General features: G+C 44.3%; 1 protein-coding gene across 2 annotated transcripts in view; it reads left to right on the top strand.

Annotated features, from left to right (window-relative positions):
- The window catches only part of LOC115474906 (late cornified envelope protein 3D-like), a 198,544-nt gene that overhangs the window by 139,951 nt on the left and 33,738 nt on the right, over nt 1–24,855 (top strand). For both annotated transcript variants that reach the window (XM_030210606.1, XM_030210605.1), the window contains one exon: nt 2,032–2,097. In XM_030210606.1, the coding sequence (XP_030066466.1) occupies nt 2,032–2,097 (66 nt within the window). The remainder of the gene's footprint in view (nt 1–2,031; nt 2,098–24,855) is intronic.

The raw sequence follows: 24,855 nt of genomic DNA, 5'->3' as shown, positions 1-24,855 counted from the left end.
TCCAGTCAGAGAGGCAATAAACTAAATATTGTTTATTGTCTTTTAAAAAATTGAACAGTAGAACAAAATAGTGCAAATAGCAAACAATAACAGGTAACTGAAATATGGATCAATTATAATACTAGCTAGATATTTTCTTACTTCCTAGAAAAGTACCTGGGAAGATCAGGATATATAACTGTTTACTGAGCCTCAACAAAGAGATTCTGCTCTCTGGGACTGAAGGCAAAATCAGTACACTCTAAAGGAAATGAGCTCCTGGGCCATCAGAGCCCAGTCAACAAGATTTAAAAGTATAAAACTGCACGCTTCCTGCTTGTGTTAAATAAAAAGAACATCCAGTTCCCTATAATAGTTTTACAGCAAAGAAATACCACCTGCTGGCCAAATAGGAGAAATACACTTCAGGACATAAGACAGGAAAATATACAATACATTTTACAGACTTAAAACACAGTTTCTTCACACAAACATTTTCTGGCTGCCTATCCCTATTGTTGAATACTGCACTTAACTGTTTAATTTCCTGGTTAAACCACTTTCAGTCATTTGTGAGTGAATTGCAGATGCCCATAATTTAATGACAGACTTGAACTGTGTCTGAATCTGAACTAATCAACCCTCCCGAGAGCTTTCACTTTGATAGGGTCACAGATTGGCCTGACAAGAAACAGTCTTAGATGTTTCAGGACTGCCACAAAGCTAAATGCAGGATCACAGGTCATTCAGATTTATTCCTTGATTGATGCAATGGACAGTGAGGCTGAGAAAATTTACAGCCCGTTCACCTTTGCTGCAGAAGCAGGGAGAAATAGTTATTATGTTGGAATGAAGAAATGTGATGAACATTTCATTCAACAGTGCAATTATATCCATGAGCTGAGCATGTGTGTTACTCTTTTCACATCATGTTACTCCTATTGCTAGGTTTTGAGTTGCCATCTCCAAGTTTACTCCATTGATTGTATTTATGCTTAGGTTTGATCATTTCACTGTTGTTATGTTGTTAACAGAACTGTAAATTATGCCATGCTGTACTTATGATATACCACTTTGGGTGAACTTCTTCATAAAGGCAATTAATACATCCCAATAAATAAATATGTGAACATGTGTGCTTCTATCAGTGTGTTTATAGAGGACTGGAGACATCTCTGTATAAACTTTCAGATTGGTCTGAAATTAAATATCCAAAGAAAAGAATATATCAGTGATTGGAGACTGGGATTTAGGATAAAAGGTTATCCCAGGAGCTGTACATGCAAGCAAATCTTACTTTATAAAATGCAAGATAGGCAATTTACCTCTTTGAGCTAATAAAATCAAGTTGCTACAGCAAGAAATTGGGCAGAGTATAGATGAGATTAAAAAGAAAATATCCTGCTGGCTAACCAGTAGCAGAAAAGGGCACTATTGAGCCACTGCCACCTAATTGTGATCTTCTGTAAACCGCAGAATTCCCCTAGAAGGTAACACTATCATGACAGTTGTAATTTCTTGCAGTATTGTCTTTTCAATATTATGGCTGTTTGTTGTGTTTATCTTTAGAGTTAGTAGTGTGGTAGTTCTGCTGTATCGGGTGCTATCAAACTGACAGCTTGTCCTGCATGTCAAAACAAATCTTTGCTATTGATCTGTCAACATGCATGGCAATGGTTTAGAAATATGCATATCAGTTCTGTATGCCGAAAAGGCAGGGTCAGTGCCACTGGGATGAGCAGGAGAGGTGACAATGCCACTTCTATTTTTCCCCTGAATATTTATATCTAGAGAGACCATTTTTCTGTCTTTCTGTAGTCTTTATACCAGCCCCACCCCTAAAAAACAATGAGAAAAGAGGGCAGGGCTGCCACAGGGTCGGTGAGCTCCCCACCCCTACTGATAATATTTTTTGTGCCATTAAGCATAGTTGCCACCCTTCTTATTACCTTTTTAGTGAATTAGACTGTCATCTTTCACAGCAGCATGCAACATTAATACTGAGCCATTAGGCCAGCACAATAAATTCTGATCTTTTTCTTACTTTCATAGGAACATCTTTTGGACAATTTTATCAAAAAGTAGAAGTGTGCCCTCCTGGTGTTGTGCTTTATACAGGTAAGTATCCTAACATTGTGCTTTTCCTGTTCCTGGGACCATGTTTTCTCTGATTTGGGGATTCTGAGTTATTTATTTGCACATGTGTAGCAAAGGGCAATGTCAAAATGTCTTGCAGAGATTTTATTTGAAAATTCAGGGGTCATGAATAAAGAAGTACCCACTGACTTTGCACCTGTTGAAATATCTATTTTACTTATTTACACACAATTGATATTCCACCTTCCATACATCAAACATCAAGATGGCTACAATCAAATTACAATAAAATGAGTTAAAAAAATTCTAATACATACATACATCTACGGAGAAGCCCTGAGTTACATGACAGACTTGATCGACTAGGAGTGGCCTAGTGGTTAGGGCAGGGGCGTAGCCACGGGTGGGCCTGGATGGGCCCAGGCCCACCCACTTTTGCTACAGGCCCGCCCCGCCCGCGACAGCCCCCTGCACTGACCTAAAGCGCGTTCTCCCTCCATTCCAGCACCTGCGATCATAGCCAGCCTTCTACCATGTCCAGCAGGAAGTTGCAGAGTAGGCGGGACGCGCCTGAGAAGAAGCTCCGACGACGCGCGCTGGATGTGGTAGAAGGCTGGCTATGATCGCCGGTGCTGGATTGGAGGGAGAACGCGCTTCAGGTCAGTGCTGGAGACTGTCGCAGGCGGGGCGGTCGCGGGTGGACACAAAATGTGGTGGCGGCGGCGGCAGGGGGTGGGCGGGGGGTGGACGGTCGAGAGGAAAGAGGTCTGTGCCCACCCAGTCCACCTTTAGGCCCACCCAAAAATTAATCGCTGGCTACTCTACTGGGTTAGGGTGGTGAACTTTGGTCCTGAGGAACTGAGTTCAATTCCCACTTCAGGCACAGGCAGCTCCTTATGACTCTGGGCAAGTCACTTAACCCTCCATTGCCCCATGTAAGCCACATTGAGCCTGCCATGAGTGGGAAAGCGCGGGGTACAAATGTAACAAAAAAAAAAATTAGAAATACATCTGAATCAATACGATCTTATCTAAATCTGCACTACCGAAGCTGCAAAGGACTTAAATACTAAACAACTTATGCATCTAGTTTTTCCTACATAAGCACACAACTGTGAAACGCATTACCAAAAGCCTTGAAAACAACGTACGACCACCTAAATTTCCAGAAATCACTAAAAACCAACCTGTTTAAAAAGGCATACCCTACCGATCCAACTTAAATGCCTAATCTCTGCAACACAACCAGACTAAAGCACGTAATGGACATAACACAACTCTTACGTTCTTCGATTCCCTAATGTGGCTGTGCCACATGAACTTGATCTTACCACAACATCACACTGTATTTGTTCACACGGGAGCCTGCAAAGGCCTCTCCGGTACTATGTAAGCCACATTGAACCTACAAATAGGTGGGAAAATGTGGGATACAAATGTAACAAATAAATAAAAATAAAATACATTTCCAAACCCCTCAAAAACCTCATGCAGTTGCAGCATCAAAACCTTCACTCCCCACACTGCCCTCCCTAATCTTCAAAATAATGTATAAAGAGCCACATTTTTACCATCTTCCTAAAGTATATATAACAAGTTTCATTTCTCATCTCCTGGTGAAAGGAATTCCATAAATATGGCACTACATAACTAAAGGCTGCCATCCTCATACATTCTAATTTCACCATGTCTAGAGAAGAAAGAGGAAACAAACTGTTCAGTTGACCACAGGCTGCAAATGGTTGTATAATTTTAGTAAATCAGTCAAATAAATTGGGTTGTCTAACTGAAAATCCTTAAAAACAGGAATGATAACTTTAAAACTTGCCCTCAACTCCACTGGATATCAAGAAAGATAATATAAGGTGGGAGTAATAGAATCATACTTTTGTGCACCCACAATCAATTTTGCAGCCTTATTCTATAACAGCTGAAGATGTTTCAATTAATTTGTGAAGATGGCGGCATGACAGCTGGTGGCGTCTCTCGAGAAGGCTGAAGCTTACTGCTACTCTGGTTCTTCTTTTTCCATATACCCAAATGCCTCATACAAAGCGGAAAGGGGTGGTTAAGGCTGCTGCCTCTGTGACCTGTACATCCACCCCGGTGCAGCAGCCTATCGTCCATTATGCCACAGGTACCCCTGCAAAGGACAGAGTAGGAGAGCTCACTGTTCCCATAGACATGGGAGAGCCTGAGAACGTGAGTTTAGAAATGTTGCTGTCTCCTCTGATCTGTAATCCGCCTTCCTGCCTGGCGGAATCAAAAGATTTGAACGCGTCTGACCTGGATGCAGAAGGTGCTGCCAGGAAGTTGCTAGAGGTGGTCTTCCCTTGGGCTTCTATGACTCTGGAAGGTATATGGCAAATGCTACAGAGAATGGATGCCTCTTTAACCAAGACTTCAACTGACTTGTCTGCACTCATGGGTAAGATTGATATTTTATCCAAAAATGTTGAGGCGGTCAAGTCAGATTTTTTGACACAAATTCAACAGGTTAAAAGGAATGGGAAATCCGTGCAAGATTTAACAACTTCTTTGGTAAAGGATAGCATTTTAATTCATAGAAAGATGGACATTTTTAAAAACTATATTTGTCGCTTTCTGAACTTTCCTACATTTGTGGAATTGACTCCAGTTGATGCCTTTAAGAAGTACTTGATTGAAATGTTATATTATTCCTCTGAACATAGTCCCCCTGTTAATGTAGTCTATTATTTGCCTAATACTTCAATTAAATTCAAGTATAAAACAATAAAAAGTTAATAAAAAATAAAAAGTATTAAATTGAAGTATACGGATAATGATGGGCTACATCTTTCTGTGACGGGAAAAAGGATCCTTGTGGAGAAATTAGACAGTATATTTCTAGACACTTAAAGTAGAAGGCAGGGGTGACAAAAGGAAACAAAGGAATTCAGAAAGTCACTTTCAGAATAAACATGATGGCAGAGGGAAAGGTCATCTAAATATAAAAACCCACCTAAACTCGCTGAGCACGTGGAAAGCAATGAGCTCATAGTCTAGGTAAAAAGGTTAAAGACTTGCAAGCCCTGATGTTTGAAGAAAACTTGGTTATTGTTGCTATTTCAGAGACTTGGTTCAATGATTCCCATGAAAGGGATGTGACAATACTGGGCTGTAATCTTTTTAGGAAGGGTGGGGAGGGCCGAAGGGGTGGAGGAGTGGTGCTGTATGTGAGGAACAATATAAGAGCAGCTGAAATGTGGGGAACCTGGTGAAAGGAAGAAGCTGTATGGATCAACCTGGAAAAAGAAGATGGAACCTGTATCCACACGGGGGTTATCGCCAGACCTCAAGATATTCAAAAGATTGGTATGAAAGGGGAAGTGCTACTGTTGGGAGATTTCAACTTGTCTGATGTGGATTGGAACATCCTGTCTACAGAATCAGAAAGAAGTAGGGAGATTGTGGACACCTGTCAAAGTGCCTTGCTCAGACAAATGGTGACGGAACCCACGAGGGAAGGGTCGATGCTGGATCTAGTGCTCATGAATGGAGGAAGTGTTTCCAATATCCGGGTGGGTGCTCACCTATGTAATAGTGATCATCACACGATATGGTTTGATATAAGGGCGAAGGCGGAGTGCAGACACACAAAACTCAAAGTACTGGATTTCAGGTGTACTGATTTTGATAAAATAGGGGAATACCCGAAGAAGCAGCTGTTGGCGTGGGAAGGCGTAGGAGAAGTGGAAAATCGGTAGAACTAGAGGACATGAATTGAGGTTGAAGGGGGGCAGACTCAGGACTAATGTCAGGAAGTATTTTTTCATGGCGAGGGTGATGGATACGTGGAATGCCCTCCCGCGGGAGGTGGTGGAGATGAAAACGGTAATGGAATTCAAACATGCGTGGGATAAACACAAAGGAATCCTGTTTAGAAGGAATGGTTCCGTGGAATCTTAGCGGAGATTGGGTGGCGACGTTGGTAATTGGGAAAGCTGGACAGACTTCTACGGTCTATGCCCTGATCGTAACTGAATAGATAGGGATGGGCTGGAGTGTAAATTTTAAGGGGCTTTGACGTTAACGTCAGAACTTAGTATAAGAACAGTGCTGGGCAGACTTCTGCGGTCTGTGCCCTGAGAAAGCAAGAACAAATCAAACTTGGGTATACATATAAAGTATCTTGTTGGGCAGACTGGATGGACCGTACAGGTCTTTATCTGCCATCATTTACTATGTTACTATGTTACTATAAACAATAGAAGCAAGATAATAGTGGAGAAGAAGCCTACTGGTTAATGAAGTGGCATGAGAAACATGAGAAATGAGTTCAGTTCCCACTGCAGTTCCCGGTGACTCTGGGCAAGACACCTAACCCTCCATTGCCCCAGGTACAAAATAAGTACCTATATAATAAGTAAACTGCTTTGATTGTAACCACAAAAAGGCAGTATATTAAATTCCATCCACTTTCACTTGTCCTAGAAGCCTGAAAGGCTCCTTCTCTAACTGATTGGTTTCAGAACAAACCCTTTCCCACTGTACATAATATTTCCTGCCTATCAAATATGACGTGAACCACTGCATTATACATTTGTTTCAGGTATTTGGTATACCACTATTTAATCAATAACATTGAAAACAATGTGATTTAAAAGTCCAAAAGAAACAAGACAAATAAACTTTAGGACTAAATTCTATAAATGATGCCTAAAAAATTGATGCCGATAAAAATAGCACTTATCTCCAGGAAGTGCAACTATATTTATGTATGACCGCTTACACCAACAAAACCTTGGTGTAAATCCCCATGCCTAAATTAGGTGTGGATCTCCTTTATTCTATAACAACGTGTGTAAATTGAAGGCATGCCTTGATCCACCCATGACCCTCCTATGGCCACACCTCCTTTTTGGGTCCACGCATAAATTTTAATTAATGCCAGTTAGCACTGATAGCTGATTGTTAACATTTAATTACATGAGTAAATTGGGCACGCAGTCAAATGTGCATGCACAATTTTTAGCGACTTCTTTAGAATTCGGGAGATAACTCATAAAGTAATCAGAAAACAAGGAGTGTTGGCAAAATACAGCAATATTTTAGAAACAAAACATAAACAGAGAAATAATTGGAGAAATAGGGGCTATCACTGACTTACTAGGCCTGGAAAAGCCTGATGTAAAAGCAATTTTTTCATGCCTATTTTGAATTTTGCAAAGGTTGAAGATATTTCAAACTGTAAAGAAGGACAGGATAAATGGATGATATGGTTGTGTGTTATGGTTAGGTGTGTGAGTTTGTGTTGTTTGTTTGTTACACAGTTGGCAACCCAGAATTGAAAAATGAACTTGCAGCACTATTGTTTGTATTGTAACATGTAACTTGTCTTTAAAATCAAGCATGGTACCGGAAGATTGGAGGGTAGCCAATGTAATGCCAAAAAAGGTTCCAGAGGTGATCTGGGAAATTATAGATCGGTGAGCCTGACATCAGTTCTGGGTAAAATGGTAGAGACTGTTATAAAGAACAAAATTACAAAGCACATTCAAAAGCATGGATTAATGAGACAAACAGGGGCATAATCGAATGGGGCCGGCCATCTATAAGGGTGGCCATCTCTAATGACGGCCCCGTTAAGCAGCATACCTGACTGTATTATCGAAACAAGATGGCCGGCCATCTTTTGTTTCGATAATGCGGTCAGGGCCGGCCAAATCTCAACATTTGGGCCGCCCTTAGAGATCGCTGGCGTTAGACGTGGCCGCCATTGGTTTTCGCCGATAATGGAAACTAATGGCGGCCATCTCAAACCCGGCCAAATCCAAGCCATTTGGTCATGGGAGGAGCCAGCATTTGTAGTGCACTGGTCCCCCTCACAAGCCAGGACACCCTAGGGGGCACTGCAGTGGACTTCACAAATTACTCCCAGGTGCATAGCGCCCTTACCTTGTGTGCTGAGCCCCCCAAACCCCCCCAAAACCACTCCCCACACCACTACCATAGCCCTTAGGGATGAAGGAGGGCACCTAGATGTGGGTACAGTGGGTTTCAGGTGGGTTTTGGAGGGTTCCCATTTACCACCACAAGTGTAACAGGTAGGGTGGGATGGGCCTGGGTCAGCCTGCCTGAAGTGCACTGCAGTACCCACTAAAAACTGCTCCAGGGACCTGCATACTGCTGTGATGGAGCTGGGTATGACATTTGAGGCTGGCAAAAAAATGTTTTTTATTTTTATTTTTTAGGGTGGGAGGGGGTTGGTGACCACTGGGGGAGTAAGGGGAGGTGATCCCTGATCCCCTCTGGTGGTCATCTGGTCAGTTCGGGCACCTTTTCAAGGCTTGGTCGTGAACAAAAAGGGACCAAATAAAGCCGGCCAAATGCTCGTCAGGGCTGGCCTTCTTTTTTCCATTATCGGCCTAGGCCAGCCATCTCTTAACCACGCCCCCATCCCGCCTTCGGTACACTGCCGACATGCCCCCTTGAACTTTGGCTGGCCCTGCGACGGAAAGCAGTTGAAGCCGGCCAAAATCGGCTTTCGATTATAGCGATTTGGCCGGCCATCTCCCGATTTGTGTCAGAAGATGGCCGCCCTTCTCCTTCGAAAATAAGCAGGATAAGCCAACATGGATTTAGTGAAGGAAAATCTTGCCTCACCAATCTACTACATTTCTTTGAAGAGGTGAACAAACATGTGGATAAAGGTGAGCCAGTCGATATTGTGTATCTTTGTTTTCAAAAGGCATTTGACAAAGTACCTCATGAAAGAATCCAGAGGAAATTGGAGAGTCATGGGACAGGAGGTAGTGTTCTATTGTGGATTAAAAATTGGATGAAAGATAGAAAACAGAGAGTAAGGTTAAATGGTCAGTATTCTCAATGGAGAAGGGTAGATAGTTAGGTTCCGCAGGGGTCTGTGCTGGGACTGCTGCTTTTTAACATATTTATAAATGATCTAGAGATGGGAGTAACTAGTGAGGTAATTAAATTTGCTGATGACACAAAGTTATTCAAAATTATTAAATTGCAGGAGGATTGTGAAAAATTACAAGAGGACCTTACGTGACTGGGAGAGTGGGCATCCAAATGGCAATGAGCAAGTGCAAAGAGATGCATGTGGGAAAGAAGAACCCGAACTATAGATACTTGATGCAAGGTTCCACATTAGGAGTCACCAATCAGTAAAGGAAAAGAGCGGGGTACAAATGTAATAAATAATAAATAATAATCTAGGTGTCATTGTTGATGGCACGTTGAAACCCTCTGCTCAGTGTGCAGTGGCTGCTAAAAAGCAAACAGAATGTTAGGCATTATTCGGAAAGGAATGGAAAACAAAAATGAGAATGTTATAATGCCTTTGTATATCTCCATGGTGCGACCACACTTCGAATAGTGTGTGCAATTCTGGTCATCGTATCTCAAAAAAGATATAGTGGAATTAAAAAAGGTGTGTGTGTGTGGGGGGGGGGGGGGGGGAGAGAGATGAATAATGAGGAGATGAGAAGCAGAGACTGATGAGGCCTTGGAGCCGATGAATACTGGGCATTTAAGTGGCAAATGAAATTTAATGTGACAAATGCAAAGTGATGCACATTGGGAAGAATAATCTGAATCTTGGAGGGGCATAATTGAACGGGGCCGGCCATCTATAAGGGTGGCCATCTCTAATGACGGCCCCGTAAAGCGGCGTACCCAACCGTATGATCGAAACAAGATGGCCGGCCATCTTTCGTTTTGATAATACAGTCGGGGCCAGACAAATCTCAACATTTGGGCCGCCCTTAGAGATCGCCGGCGTTATAGATGGCCGCCATTGGTTTTCGCCGATAATGGAAACTAATGGCAGCCATGTCAAACCCAGCCAAATCCAAGCCATTTGGTCGTGGGAGGAGCCAAATCCAAGCCATTTGGTAGTGGACCGGTCCCCCTCACATGCCAGGACACCAACCGGGCACCCTAGGGGGCACTGCAGTGGACTTCACAAATCAATCCCAGGTGCATAGCTCCCTTACCTTGTGTGCTGAGCCCCCCAAAAAACCCCGAAACCCACTATCCACAACTGTACAACACTACCATAGCCCTTAAAGGGTAACGGGGGGCACCTAGATGTGGGTACAGTGGGTTTCGGGTAGGTTTTGGAGGGCTCCCATTTACCACCACAAGTGTAACAGGTGGGGGGGGGGGGGGGGGATGGGCCTGGGTCCGCCTGCCTGAAGTGCACTGCAGTACTCACTAAAAACTGCTGCAGGGACCTGCATAGTGCTGTGATGGAGCTGGGTATGACATTTGAGACTGGCATAGAGGCTGGCAAAAAAATGTTAAAAAATTTTTTTTGGGGTGGGAGGGGGTTTTTGACCACTGGGGGAGTAAGGGGAGGTGATCCCCGATTCCCTTCGGTGGTCATTTGGTCAATTCGGGCACCTTTTCAAGGCTTGGTCGTGAACAAAAAGGGACCAAGTAATGTCGGCCAAATGCTCGTCAGGGCCGGCCTTCTTTTTTCCATTATCAGCCGAGGCCGGCCAACCACACCCCCGTCCCGCCTTTGGTACACTGCCGAACGCTCCCTTGAACTTTGGCTGGCCCTGCGACAGAAAGCAGTTGAAGCTGGCCAAAATCGGCTTTCGATTATAGCGATTTAGCTGGCCTTAGGAGAAGGCCAGCCATCTCCCGATTTATGTCGGAAGATGGCCGCCCTTCTCCTTTGAAAATAAGCAGGATAGTCTCCTTAGGAGCCAGCACGCAAGAAAAGATCTAGGTGCCATTGAGGGGCATAATCGAACGTCGCTGGCGATGTATTTTGGCGGCGGCGCAACAGCTGGCCGGAACCGTATTATCGAAAAAGATGGCCGGCCATCTTTTTTTTCAATAATACGGGTTAGCCCTGCCAAATGCCAGAGTTCGCCGGGTTTGAGATGGCCGGTTTTGTTTTTCAGCGATAATGGAAAAAAATGCCGGCCATCTCAAACCCGGCCAAATCCAAGGCATTTGGTCATGGGAGGAGCCAGCATTTGTAGTGCACTGGTCCCCCTCACATGCCAGGACACCAATCGGGCACCCTAGGGGGCATTTCTAAAAATTTTTTAAAAAAAGCAAAAAAGCTCCCAGGTGCATAGCTCCCTTACATTGGGTGCTGAGCCCCCCAAATCCCCCCCAAACCCACTCCCTACAACTCTACACCATTAACATAGCCCTTATGGGTGAAGGGGGGCACCTACATGTGGGTAGAGTGGGTTTGGGGGGGGTTGGAGGGCTTAACATTTACCACCACAAGTGTAACAGGTGGGGGGGGGGGGGGGGGATGGACCTGGGTCTGCCTGCCTGAAGTGCACTGCACCCATTAAAAACTGCTCCAGGGACCTGCATACTGCTGTCAGGGAGCTGGGTATGACATTTGAGGCTGGCATACAGCCTGGTAAAAAAAAGGTTTTGATTTGTATTTTTTTTAGTGTGGGAGGGGGTTGGTGACCACTGGGGGAGTACGGGGAGGTCATCCCCCATTCCCTCTGGTGGTTATCTGGTCAGTTGGGGCACCTTTTTGAGGCTTGGTCGTGAAAATAAATGGACCAAGTAAACTACTACTACTACTACTATAAATCACTTCTATAATGCTACCAGTCGTACGCAGCGCTTTACAATTGAACATGAAGAAAGACAGTCTCTGCTCAAAAGAGCTTACAATCTAAATCAGGTCAAACAGACTGCTTAACACCGCTTTTTTTTTCCATTATCCGCGAAAGCTGGCCATCTGGTAGCCACGCCCATGCCCACCCATGTCCCGCCTTCGCTACACCTCCGACACGCCCCCTTGAACTTTCGCCGGCGAGGCTGTCAAAAAAGCTGCTTTCGATTATACCGATTTTACCGCTTTTGAGAGATCGCCGGCCATCTCTCGATTTATGTCGGGAAATGGCCGGTGATCACTTTCGAAAATAAGCCTGATTGTAGACAATACATAGTAACGTGGAGGGGAATAATCGAACGGCGCCGGCGAAATACATGGCCGGTGATGTATTTTGTCGGCGCCGCAAACAGCTGGCCAGACCCGTATTTTCGAAAAAGATGGCCGGCCATCTTTTGTTTCGATAATACGGTTCCGGCCAGCCAAATGCATTGGATTTGGCCGGGGTTTGAGATAGCTGGCTTCGTTTTTTAGCGATAATGGAAAGTTATGTCGGCCATCTCAAACCCCGGCCAAATTCAAGGCATTTGGCCCTGGGAGGAGCCAGCATTTTTAGTGCACTTGCCCCCCTGACATGCCAGGACACCAACCGGGCTCCCTAGGGGTCACTGCGGTGGACTTCAGAAAAGCTCCCACGTGCATAGCTCCCTTACTTTGGGAGCTGAGCCCCCAACCCCCTCCCCCCCCCCCCCAAAAAAAAAACCCACTACCCACAAATGTACTGCACCCACTAAAACTGCTTCAGGGACCTGCATACAGCCTCTAGGACTTATTGCTGCTGTATAACTTTGGCACAGCAGTTCACACCTAAAGACTAATCTCTCTGAAAAGGTCCTTTCTTGAAATAACCACGTTTACTCACAGTTAACTGCAGATCAGAAGTTGTGCCCCACTGGCAAAGAGTCCCCTGGTACTAAGATTAGCAGTAGGTCAGAGCTGGCACAATGGTGTACAATGCCCTCTTTCAGCACCTTTTAAGGTAAGAACTATGTTCTCTGACGTGGTTAACACAGGAAAGGGATCTAAAACTGTCTTACAAAAATGGCCACTACTGCATGGACTACAACAGGAAACAAAACGGGGCACACTCTTACCCAGTAAGCAGGGGGAAAGCAGAGCCTACCAACTACCAATACCTATACCCACCACAATGCATTGCTGATGTGACTCTGCAGTGCAAATAACAGAAGGTGCCACACTCACCCCAGAGCCACATCACAAGCAGGCAAAGGCTGTCGGAGGACAGAACACATTCTGCTATCATGGAGGTGGGTACGGCATTTGAGGCTGGCATAGAGGCTGGCAAAAAAGTATTTGTAACCTGTTTTTTATGCTGGGAGGGGGTTGATGACCACTGGGGGAATACGGGGAGGTCATCCCCGATTCCTTCTGGTGGTCATGTGGTCAGTTCGGCCACCTTTTTGAAGCTTGGACCTGAAAAAAAGGGACCAAGTAAAAGCGGTCAAATGCTCTTCATCGCTGGGGTTTTTTTTCCATTATGGGCTAAAGCCGGCCATTTCGTAACCCCACCCATGTCCACCCATGTCCCGCCTTTGCGTCACTGCCAACATGCCCCCTTGAACTTTTGCCGGCTCTGCGACGGGAAAGCGGTGATGGTGTCAAAATAGCAGCTTTCGATTATACCGATTTGGCCGCTTTTGCGAGATCGCCGGCCATCTCCCGATTTGTGTTGGAAGATGGCTGGCGATCACTTTCGAAAATGAGCTGGATAGTTACATAGTAGATGACGGCAGAAAAAGACCTGCACGGTCCATCCAGTCTGCCCAGCAAGATAAACTCATATGTGCTACTTTTTGTGTATACCCTACCTTGATTTGTACCTGTCCTCTTCAGGGCACAGACCGTATAAGTCTGCCCAGCACTATCCCCGCCTCCCAACCACTCTGAAACCTTTTGCCCAGTGTGTGGTGGCAGCCAGAAAAGCCATCAGGATGCTAGGAATTATTAGGAAAGGAATGCAAAATAAGACCAGAAATATCAAAATGCCTCTGTATTGCTCCTTGGTGCAACCTCACCTTGAGTATTGCTTTCAGTTCTGGTTGCTGTATCTCAAAAAAGATATAGCAGAATTAGAAAAGGTTCAAAGAAGAGTGAACAAAATGATAAAGGGGATAGAACTCCTCCCATCTGAGGAAAGGCTAAAGAGGTTAGGGCCCTTCAGCTTGGGAAAGAGATGACTGAGGGGGGATATGATTGAGGTTTGTGAAATCCTGAGTGGTGTAGAACGGGTAAAAGTGAATCGATTTTTCACTGTTTCATAAAGTACAAAAACTAGGGGACACTCAATGGAATTACATGGAAATACTTTTAAAACAAATAGGAGAAAATATTATTTCAAACAAAGAATAGTTAAGCTCTGGAACTCAATGTGGTAATGGCGGTTAATGTATCTGCGTTTAAAAAAGGTTCGGACAAGTTCCTGGAGGAAAAGTCCATAGTCCGCTGTTGAGATAGACATGGGGAAAGCCATTGCTAGCCCTGGGTTTGGTAGCATGGAATATTGCTGCTATTTGGGTTTCTGCCATGTACTTGTGACCTGGATTGGCCACTGCTTTAAGCAGGATACTGGACGATATGGACCATTGGTCTGACCCAGTTTGGCTATTCTTATGTTAAATTATTTGATCTCAAAGAGAATCACATTTAGCACTGATTCCATTGTCTAACTTTAAATGCCAGACTTATTCCTGCTGAAACCTGGTGTAAATGTTGGTGCCCAATTTAGACATGTTGAGGCCATATTCTATAAATAGGTGCATAGCATTTCAAAATGCCCCTGATACACCCATGGTCATGCTCCTTTTGATGTGCTAGTACAGTTATGCGCTATGCCTTATAAAATAGAGTGTAGCCAGATCTACGTGCAAATTTTAATGTGCTATTTAACTTTAATAACTGGTTGTTAGCACCCAATTATATAGTTCAGGGCTCATTACTCAATTAATTTGTGCACATCTTGGGCGCGAGATAAAATGTGGGCACACATTTCTGGACACCATATGTAGTGTCCAAGGACAAATGCATTAACCTGAGAAAGAGAAGTGGTGATGCATGCCTTCTTCTGCTGTGAAAATATAAAGATAGCAGATGTACATTTCAAAAACAGATATATTCCAATCATACATTACAAATTAACAAATAAAGCAAAATGGAAAATAAGGTGATTCCTTTTTTTATTGGATTAACTTAATAAAATTTATGACTAGCTTTTGAAAGTCAATACCTCTTTTCTTAGGTCAGGACAATATTCCATAATGGCAGTATACTGTCCCAACCTGAGGAAGGAGGCTTTGGTCTCTGGAAGCCAGAAAATTAGTCAAAAATGTATTTAGTCCAATAAAAAGACATAATCGTATCTATTTTCTTTTTTCTTTCTTTTTATTTATTAACCTTAAGTGAGTTAACACAGCTAGCACATTACTTCATCCTAAATTAAAAATATGGGGTTGATATCTAAAATGATTTAACTGGCCAGAAACGGTCACTGACTGCTCTGGATTGGATGACTTGCAGGAACTAAGTTCGGTGGCTTGTGCTCACATATGTGGATTCCCTTCACACAGTCTCTCAGGTCCTCCTCAAAATGGCACTGTTCCTCTCAGGCACAGTCTTTATATACACCCCTACATCAGTGGCGTAGCCACAGGTGGGCTTGGGTGGGCCGGGGCCCATCCACTTGGGGCTCAGGCCCACCCAACAGCAGCACATATTTAGTGCTAGCTAGTGGGGATCCCAAGCTTTGCCAGCTGAAGACCTCCCCCTGATGGTGCTGAAAACACTGTTTTCCACTTCAACAGTCTAAGCTTCCTAAGCTGCTAATACTGGCCTCATCGCATTGGGGGGGGGGGGGGGGGGGGGGGGGGAGGAGAACACTTGATGCCCAACCACTTCTTGACTAGGCCCACCCAAAATCTGCTGTCTGGCTATGCCCCTGCCCTACATGCTGACATAAGTGCCTCCTGATTGATCAAGGAGCTACATGTGTCCATTGTGTAACCCTGGTCTCACTAGTCTGGGCACCAGTATATACAAATTTATAGCTTCTCCTGTTCATACCAGTGGCATAGCTAGGGGGGGTGCAGGGGGAGTGGTCGCTCTCCCAAACGGATTTAAAAAAATGGCACCTATGCAGTTTTGAACTGGTGGGGCCGGCATATTTTTTTTTAATTTGCGCTTTCTCCCCTTCCTTCCCACCCCACCCCACCATTCCATGACATGCCTCCCAGCCCCTCCCCAAGCCTAACACCACTTTCTATTCTCCCTCTCTCCCTCCCCCCCCCCCAAATGTCAAGACTACTTTGTTTAGCAGTCCCTGCAGCAATATCAGGCTGACTGAGCCTGGCGCCAGATCCTTCCCTCTGCTTTTGTCACGAGTCCAACACTCATGCAAACAGGAAGTGTCTGAGCTAAAGAAGCAGGACACGGTAGAGGGAAGGATCTGACACCGGCTCTGGTAGCGTGCTATCACTGCATGGGCTGCTAAACAAAGCAGGTCTGATGGTCCGTGGAGGGAGAGGGAGGGACAGAAGGCAGTGCTAGACTCAGGGGAGGGGGGGAAACAAAGCAGTGCTGGACTCGGGGAGGGGAGAGAGAGGGGAAACAGAAAGCGGTGCTGGACGGGGAGGGGGGTTGAAGGCAAGGAGGTTAGATAAAGCAGGAGATGGGGGAGGATATCTAGACTTTTGACCTAAAATAATAGTAAACAAACGATTATTAGAAATAAGTGACTGCCTATGCGTGGTCCATCTGTAAAAAGTCTAAAGCTGTTCTAGTTGGATAGGCAGAGCCTTAAAAGGTGGAGGGCAATTTATTTTTACAGCTTTTCAATTTATTTGAAAGCTTCTCATATGTAGATATAAATATACGGGAGACGTATGTGTTAGACGGGGAGAGTCTGATAGGTACAGGCGGAGAAAGGGATCTTGGGGTGATAGTATCTGAGGATTTGAAGGCGACGAAACAGTGTGACAAGGCGGTGGCCGTAGCTAGAAGGTTGTTAAGCTGTATAGAGAGAGGTGTGACCAGCAGAAGAAAGGGGGTGTTGATGCCCCTGTATAAGTCGTTGGTGAGGCCCCACCTGGAGTATTGTGTTCAGTTTTGGAGGCCGTATCTTGTTAAGGATGTAAAAAGAATTGAAGCGGTGCAAAGAAAAGCTACGAGAATGGTATGGGATTTGCGTTACAAGACGTATGAGGAGAGACTTGCTGAACTAAACATGTATACTCTGGAGGAAAGGAGAAACAGGGGTGACATGATACAGACGTTCAAATATTTGAAAGGTATTAATCCGCAAACGAACCTTTTCCGGAGATGGGAAGGTGGTAGAACAAGAGGACATGAAATGAGATTGAAGGGGGGCAAACTCAAGAAAAATGTCAGGAAGTATTTTTTCACGGAGAGAGTAGTGGATGCTTGGAATGTCCTCCTGTGGGAGGTGGTGGAAATGAAAACGGTAACGGAATTCAAACATGCGTGGGATAAGCATAAAGGAATCCTGTGCCGAAGGAATGGATCCTCAGGAGCTTAGTCAAGATCGGGAGACGGGGCTGGTGGTTGGGAGGCAGGGATAGTGCTGGACAGACTTGTACGGTCTGTGCCAGAGCCGGTGGTGGGCAGAGGGACTGGTGGTTGGGAGGCGGGGATAGTGCTGGACAGACTTGTACGGTCTGTGCCAGAGCCGGTGGTTGGGAGGAGGGGCAGGTGGTTGGGAGGCGGAGATAGTGCTGGGCAGACTTATACGGTCTGTGCCCTGAAGAGCACAGGTACAAATGAAAGTAGGGTATACACAAAAAGCAGCAAATATGAGTTATCTTGTTGGGCAGACTGGATGGACCGTGCAGGTCTTTTTCTGCCGTCATCTACTATGTTACTATGTTACTATCTGTTATGTTATGATATTTATATCTACATATGGGAAACATTCAAATAAATTGAAAAGCTGTAAAAAAAATCACTAAAACAGCTTAAAAATTATTGTAGCTGGTAGAAATAGCACTAATAAACGTTTTCTACACTGTTCTATGTAATACAGATGGCCAAATTTCCTGATGGGTTCATGTTAACAAGAGGAAATACATTTGTGTTTTCAATTCTTCTATGTTGTGGAATATGCCTAGTTTGAATTCTTGTGGTTAATTTATTTTATTTTTTATTTATTTTATTTATTGCACTTGTATCCCACATTTTCCCACCTTTTTGCAGGCTCAATGTGGCTTACAAAGACCTGATATGGCGTTGCCATACCAGTGTAAAGAATACAATTGGTGTTACAAAGAAATCAAGGAAAACAAGAGGAATTGGTCAGGTAGTTATATAAAGATACAATCTGGAATCAATTTTTAGCTTTATATTTCTAATGTGTGATCCCTTGTTCTGTATTTGGTGTGTGACCAAGGTCTGGTATTCTGTGGGCAAGTAATTTCTGCGTACAACTCTGTAGCAGTCTCACTTATTCTGTTTTACCAGTAGTAGATGTATTGGTGTTCTAGGGCCCCATAAAATATTTGTAGTGCTGCATGTTAAGTAGGATTCTTGTTTAAATCAGTGCTACCGTTCTATAGCAGATATGCTACATGTATGTCATAAGTACATAAGTAATGCCACACTGAGAAAAGACCAAGGGTCCACCGAGCCCAGCATCCTGTCCACGACAGCGGCAAATCCAGGCCAAGGGCACCTGGCAAGCTTCCCAAATGTACAAACATTCTGTACATGTTATTCCTGGAATTGTGGATTTTTCCCAAGTCCATTTAGTAGTGGTTTATGGACTTGTCCTTTAGGAAACTCTCTAACCCCCTTTTTAAACTCTGCCAAGCTAACCACCTTCACCACGTTCTCCGGCAACGAATTCCAGAGTTTAATTATGCGTTGGGTGAAGAAACATTTTCTCCAATTTGTTTTAAATTTACTACACTGTAGTTTCATCGCATGCCCCCTAGTCCTAGTATTTTTGGAAAGCGTGAACAGACGCTTCACATCCACCTGTTCCACTCCACTCATTATTTTATATACCTCTATCATGTCTCCCCTCAGCCGTCTCTTCTCCAAGGTGAAAAGCCCTAGCCTCTTTAGTCTTTCTTCATAGGGAAGTCGTCCCATCCCCGCTATCATTTTAGTCGCCCTTCGCTGCACCTCTTCCAATTCTACTATATTTTTCTTGAGATGCAGCGACCAGAATTGAACACAATACTCAAGGTGCGGTCGCACCATGGAGCGATACAACGGCATTATAACATCCTCACACCTGTTTTCCATACCTTTCCTGATAATACCCAACATTCTATTTGTTTTCCTAGCCGCAGCAGCACACTGAGCAGAAAGTTTGAGTGTATTATCGAGAACGACACTCAGATTCCTTTCTTGGTCCGTAACTCCTAACGTGGAACCTTGCATGACGTAGCTATAACTCGGGTTCTTATTTCCTACATGCATCACCTTGTACTTGCTCACATTAAACATTATCTGCCATTTAACCGCCCAGTCTCCTAGTCTCGTAAGGTCTTTCTGTAATTTTTCACAATCCTATTTCGAGTTAATGACTTTGAATAACTTTGTGTCATCAGCAAATTTGTGTCATCGCTAGTTACTCCAATCTCTAAATCATTTATAAATATATTAAAAAGCAGCGGTCCTAGCACAGACCCCTGAGGAACCCCACTAACTACCCTTCTCCATTGTGAATACTGCCCATTTAATCCCACTCTCTGTTTCCTGTCCTTCAACCAGTTTTTAATCCACAATAGGACTTTTCCTCCTATCCCATGACCCTCCAATTTCCTCTGTAGCCTTTCATGAAGTACCTTGTCAAACGCCTTTTGAAAATCCAGATACACAATATCAACCGGCTCCCCTTTGTCCACATGTTTGTTTACTCCTTCAAAGAATTGAAGTAAATTGGTCAGGCAAGATTTCCCCACACAAAAGCCGTGCTGACTTGGTCTCAGTAATCCATGTCCTTGGATGTGCTCTGTAATTTTGTTTTTAATAATAGCCTCTACCATTTTCCCCGGCACCGACGTCAGACTCACCGGTCTGTAATTTCCCGGATCTCCCCTGGAACCTTTTTTAAAAATGGGCGTTACATTGGTCACCCTCCAATCTTCCGGTACCACGCTCGATTTTAAGGATAAATTGCATATCACTAGCAGTAGCTCCGCAAGCTCATTTTTCAGTTCTATCAGTACTCTAGGATGAATACCAGTTCAGTTTGCTGAACTGCCCCATTACGTCCTCCATGTTTACTGTGAAGTCAGTAAGTTTCTCCAACTCGTCCGCTTGAAATACAATTTCCGACACTGGTATCCCACCCAAATCTTCCTTGGTGAAGACCGAAGAATTCATTCAATCTCTCTGCTACGTCTTTATCTTCCTTGCTCGCCCCTTTTACCCCTCGGTCCTCCAGTGGCCCAACCGATTCTTTTGCTGGCTTCCTGCTTTTAATATACCTAAAAAAAAATTTTTTCTATGTTTTTTTTGCCTCTAATGCTATCTTTTTTTCATAATCCCTCTTGGCCTTATCTGCGCTTTGCATTTGCTTTGACACTCCTTATGCTGCTTCTTGTTATTTTCAGAAGGTGTTTCTTTTAGCCTTAATAGCTTTCTTCACCTCACTTTTCAACCACGCTGGCTATAACATAGTAACATAGTAGATGACGGCAGAAAAAGACCTGCATGGTCCATCCAGTCTGCCCAACAAGATAAACTCATATGTGTATACCTTACCTTGATTTGTACCTGCCTTTTTCAGGGCACAGACCGTACAAGTCTGCCCAGCAATATTTCCTGCCTCCCAACCACCAGTCCCGCCTCCCATCACTGGCTCTGGCACAGACCGTACGTATAAGTCTGCCCTCCACTATCCTCGCCTCCCAACCACCAACCTCTCTTCCCCCACCTGCGCCGCCACCCAATTTTGGCTAAGCTTCTGAGGATCCATTCCTACTGTATAGGATTCCTTTATGCATATCCCACGCATGTTTGAATTCCGTAACCGTTTTCATCTCCACCACCTCCCGCAGGAGGGCATTCCAAGCATCCACCACCCTCTCCGTGAAAAAATACTTCCTGACCTCTTTTTTGAGTCTGCCCCCCTTCAATCTCATTTCATGTCCTCTCGTTCTACCGCCTTCCCATCTCCGGAAAAGATTTTTTTGCGGATTAATACCTTTCAAGTATTTGAACGTCTGTATCATATCACCCCTGTTCCTCCTTTCCTCCAGGGTATACATGTTCAGGTCAGCAAGTCTCTGCTCATATGTCTTGGAACGCAAATCCCATACCATTCTCGTCGCTTTTCTTTGCACCGCTTCCATTTTTTTAACATCCTTCGCAAGGTACGGCCTCCAAAACTGAACACAATACTCCAGGTGGGGCCTCACCAACGACTTGTACAGAGGCATCAACACTTCCTTTCTTCTGCTGATCACACCTCTCTCTATACAGCCTAGCAACCTTCTCGCTACGGCCACCGCCTTGTCACACTGCTTCGTCGCCTTCAGATCCTCGGATACTATCACCCCAAGATCCCTCTCCCCCTCAGTACCTATCAGACTCTCCCCGCCTAACACATAAGTCTCCCGTGGGTTTCTACTCCCTAAATGCATCACTTTGCATTTCTTGGCATTGAATTTTAATTGCCAAACCTTAGACCATTCTTCTAGCTTCCTCAGATCCCTTTTCATGCTTTCCACTCCCTCCCGGGTGTCCACTCTGTTGCAAATCTTAGTATCATCCGCAAATAGGCAAACTTTACCTTCTAACCCTTCGGCAATGTCACTCACAAATATATTGAACAGAATCAGCCCCAGCACCGATCCCTGAGGCACTCCACTACTCACTACTCACTATCTTTTGGACTTCCGTCTTTCTTTTCTAATTCGCGGAATATGTTTGGCTTGGGCCTCCAGGATGGTATTTTTGAACAGTGTCCATGCCTGTTGTACAGTTTTTACCCTCTCAGTTGCCCCCTAAGTTTTTTTTTCACCGTTCTTCTCATTTTATCATAGTCTCCTTTTTTAAATTTAAACGCTAATGTATTTGACTTCCTGTGTATAGTTACTTCAAGGTTGATATCAAAACTGATCATATTATGATCACTGTTATCAAGCGGCCCCAGTACCATAACGTCCCTCACCAGATCATGCGCTCCACTAAGGACCAAGTCTAGAATTTTTCCTTCTCTCATTGGCTCCTGCACCAGCTGCTCCATAAAGCTGTCCTTGATTTCATCAAGGAATTGTACCTCTCTAGCGTGTCCCGATGTTACATTTACCCAGTCTATATTTGGATAATTGAAGTCACCCATTATTATCACATTGCCCATTTTGTTTGCGTCTCTGATTTCTTTTATCATTTCTGCGTCTACCTGCTCATCCTGGCGAGGTGGACGGTAGTACACTCCTATCACCGTCCTTTTCCCTTTTATACATGGAATTTCAACCCACAATGATTCAAAGGTGTGATTTGTGTCCTGCTGAATTTGTAATCTATCTGAGTCAAGGCTCTCATTAATATACAATGCTACCCCTCCACCAGTCCGGTCCACCCTATCACTACGATATACTTTGTACCCTGGAGTTAGGAGTACCCTGACTTAGGATTTTTTTTTCAGGTTTTGTGTTATTTCACAATGTGCCTGGTAGTGGAGAGATTTATTTCATTATTATTCAGATGATGTGAGAATAGTTATGATCTGCACCTTTTGTTGTGAGGGAGATAAGGTTTTTGTGGACGCAGAGCATGTTTACACTTAATATATAAGAACTGATATACTGTATCAGACCAAGGTCCATGAGGATTATTATTATTATTATTATTATTATTACATTTGAATCCCACATTATCCCACCTTTTTGCAGGCTCAATGTGGCTTACAATTTCATCGTGGATACTGGAAATAGAAAAGAATGTGCATTTGGTTTTACAGCAAGTTTTGGGTACATGATGGTGAAATACATAATATTGGAAATAGAAAAGAGTATACATTTGTTTTAGCAGAAGTTTTGGTTACATGATGGTAAAATACATGATAGTGTTAAAGCCATAGACATTAGGTGTATGATAGTGTGAAGGCAGAAGACATTAAAGAACATTCCTGGGTATCTTAAAGAAGGTAGAGTTGGCCGATTTCAGGTTACGTGGCAGTGAGTTCCAGAGCTGTGTGCTTGTATAGGAAAAGGTTGATGCATACATTGATTTGTATTTCAAGCCTTTACATTTGGGAGGATGAAGATTGAGGAATGTGCGGGAGAATTATTTTGAATTTCTGGGTGGTAGTTCTATTAGGTCCGATATGTAGGCTGGGGCGTCACCATTATGTGTTCAGTGTGTAATGGATGCAAGTATCATCCATCATGTGTGTCCTGACTGAAAAAAAGTTGAGAACCACTGACCTAGGCATCACTACGGGGTCACACTGGGAATTGCACAACACGTGATCCAGCATTTCTCCCTCTTCTCCCTGTCCTGCGTAATCCTATATCTCTCTTGGCCTTTCCTCCTCGGCGGACCTCCAGTGTTTCTATGCCTGCTGACAGCATCGGCAAGTAAAGCAAATTGCCTCTGGTTGGCCTCGCATGCTTTCCTTCTGCTGTGTCCCACCTACGCTGACACAGGAAGTCATGTCAGAGGAGGCGGGACACAGCAGAGGAAACGCTTGGGGGGCCAGCCAGAGGCAGTTTGCTTTACTTGCTGATGCTGCCAGTAGCCATAAAAACACTGGAGGACTAGTGAGAAGGAGGAAGAAGAAAGGATGATAAATACCAGACCCTGGGGAAAAGAAGAGCAAAAGATGCCAGACTGTGAGTAAGGGAAGGGAGGATGAGAAATACCAGAATGCAGGGAAGGGGGGACAGAGGCACAGAGAGGAGATGCTTTATAGAAAAGATAGGGACACAGAGGTGGACATGGAGTGAGAAAAAATGTCAACTGGAGAGAAGATCTTGAAACAGCAGAAGTTGAATGGCACTTGGCCGGGGGGGGGGGGGAGGTACGGAGTAGCAGATGAATGGCACTTGGGGAGGGGGAGAAGGGAAACAGAGTTGAAGATGGGACGGGGAGGGGAGGGGGGACAGAACAGAGAAGAAGATGAATGGAACTAGGGGGTGGGGAGAAAGTGAACAGAGCAGAAGATGGATGGGACCAGGGGGCAGGGAGAGAAGGAAAACAGAGCAGATGATTGGAACTTGGCAACGGAATGAGGGTTGAGGAACAGAGCAGGGAATTATAGCTAGAAAAGATAGAGTGGGAATTTTGAGGAGATGGTGAGTACTTGGCAATTGGTAGTTATTAATGGGTATATGTTAATGAGTTGGGAGAATGGGTGAGAGTGTGAAAAGAGAAATAAGAGAAGAGGGGCAAAAAAAAAGGGGTGAAGTTTGGGAAAAGGTTGAGACATAATATGAATGACCTGGAAGACTGGAGAGGATGAGAGGCAATGAAAAGGGATGAGGGTACTGGGGAGGGGTATGAGTCTCTGACATGGTTGAGTGAGGGTGGAAATGGGGAGAAAAGATGGTGAAAGAGAGGCAATAGGACATGGGGTATAGGGTAAGAGACAGAAGAATGGTCTGAAGGCAAGGGAAGGAAAGAGACAGAATAATGGTCTGAAGTCAAGGGAAGGAAAGAGAGATAGGGATAGGGATGGAGCTGGTGAGGGGATAGGAAGCAGTGGAGGGTAGATGAGGATTTAGAGGGTGTGTACAGAGGATGAGGGGTGGGCAATGAGAATGTTGGAAAGAGAATGAGAAGAAGGTAGGAAAAGCCAATAGGTAGATGAGAAGTGAAAAGGAGACTAGAGGGTGAGAGAAAGGGAGTCTAATTAGAAAAATAAAATTTGCAGACAATAAAGGTAGAAGATACATTTAATGTAATACTTTAAGGACTGAGATGTGCCTGCTTTGTAAAATGTACATTTTTTCTATTTTTATTTTGCAAAGTACAGGGGACAATATATTTCAGTTCCTATTTTATCAATATTGCCATGCTTATAGTCTGGATTTCCTGAGGGGAGGGGGGGGTCTCCATTTCAGTTTTTGTCTGCATGTTTCTTGTGGTCCCCTATTTTGTATCAGGTGAGGGTCTGTCCATATTCTACATGTGCAGATGAGGTG

The sequence above is a fragment of the Microcaecilia unicolor genome, chromosome 7 (assembly GCF_901765095.1).
Source record: "Microcaecilia unicolor chromosome 7, aMicUni1.1, whole genome shotgun sequence".
NCBI classification, from domain to species: Eukaryota; Metazoa; Chordata; class Amphibia; order Gymnophiona; family Siphonopidae; genus Microcaecilia; species Microcaecilia unicolor.
This window is presented reverse-complemented; position numbering and strand designations above follow the sequence as displayed.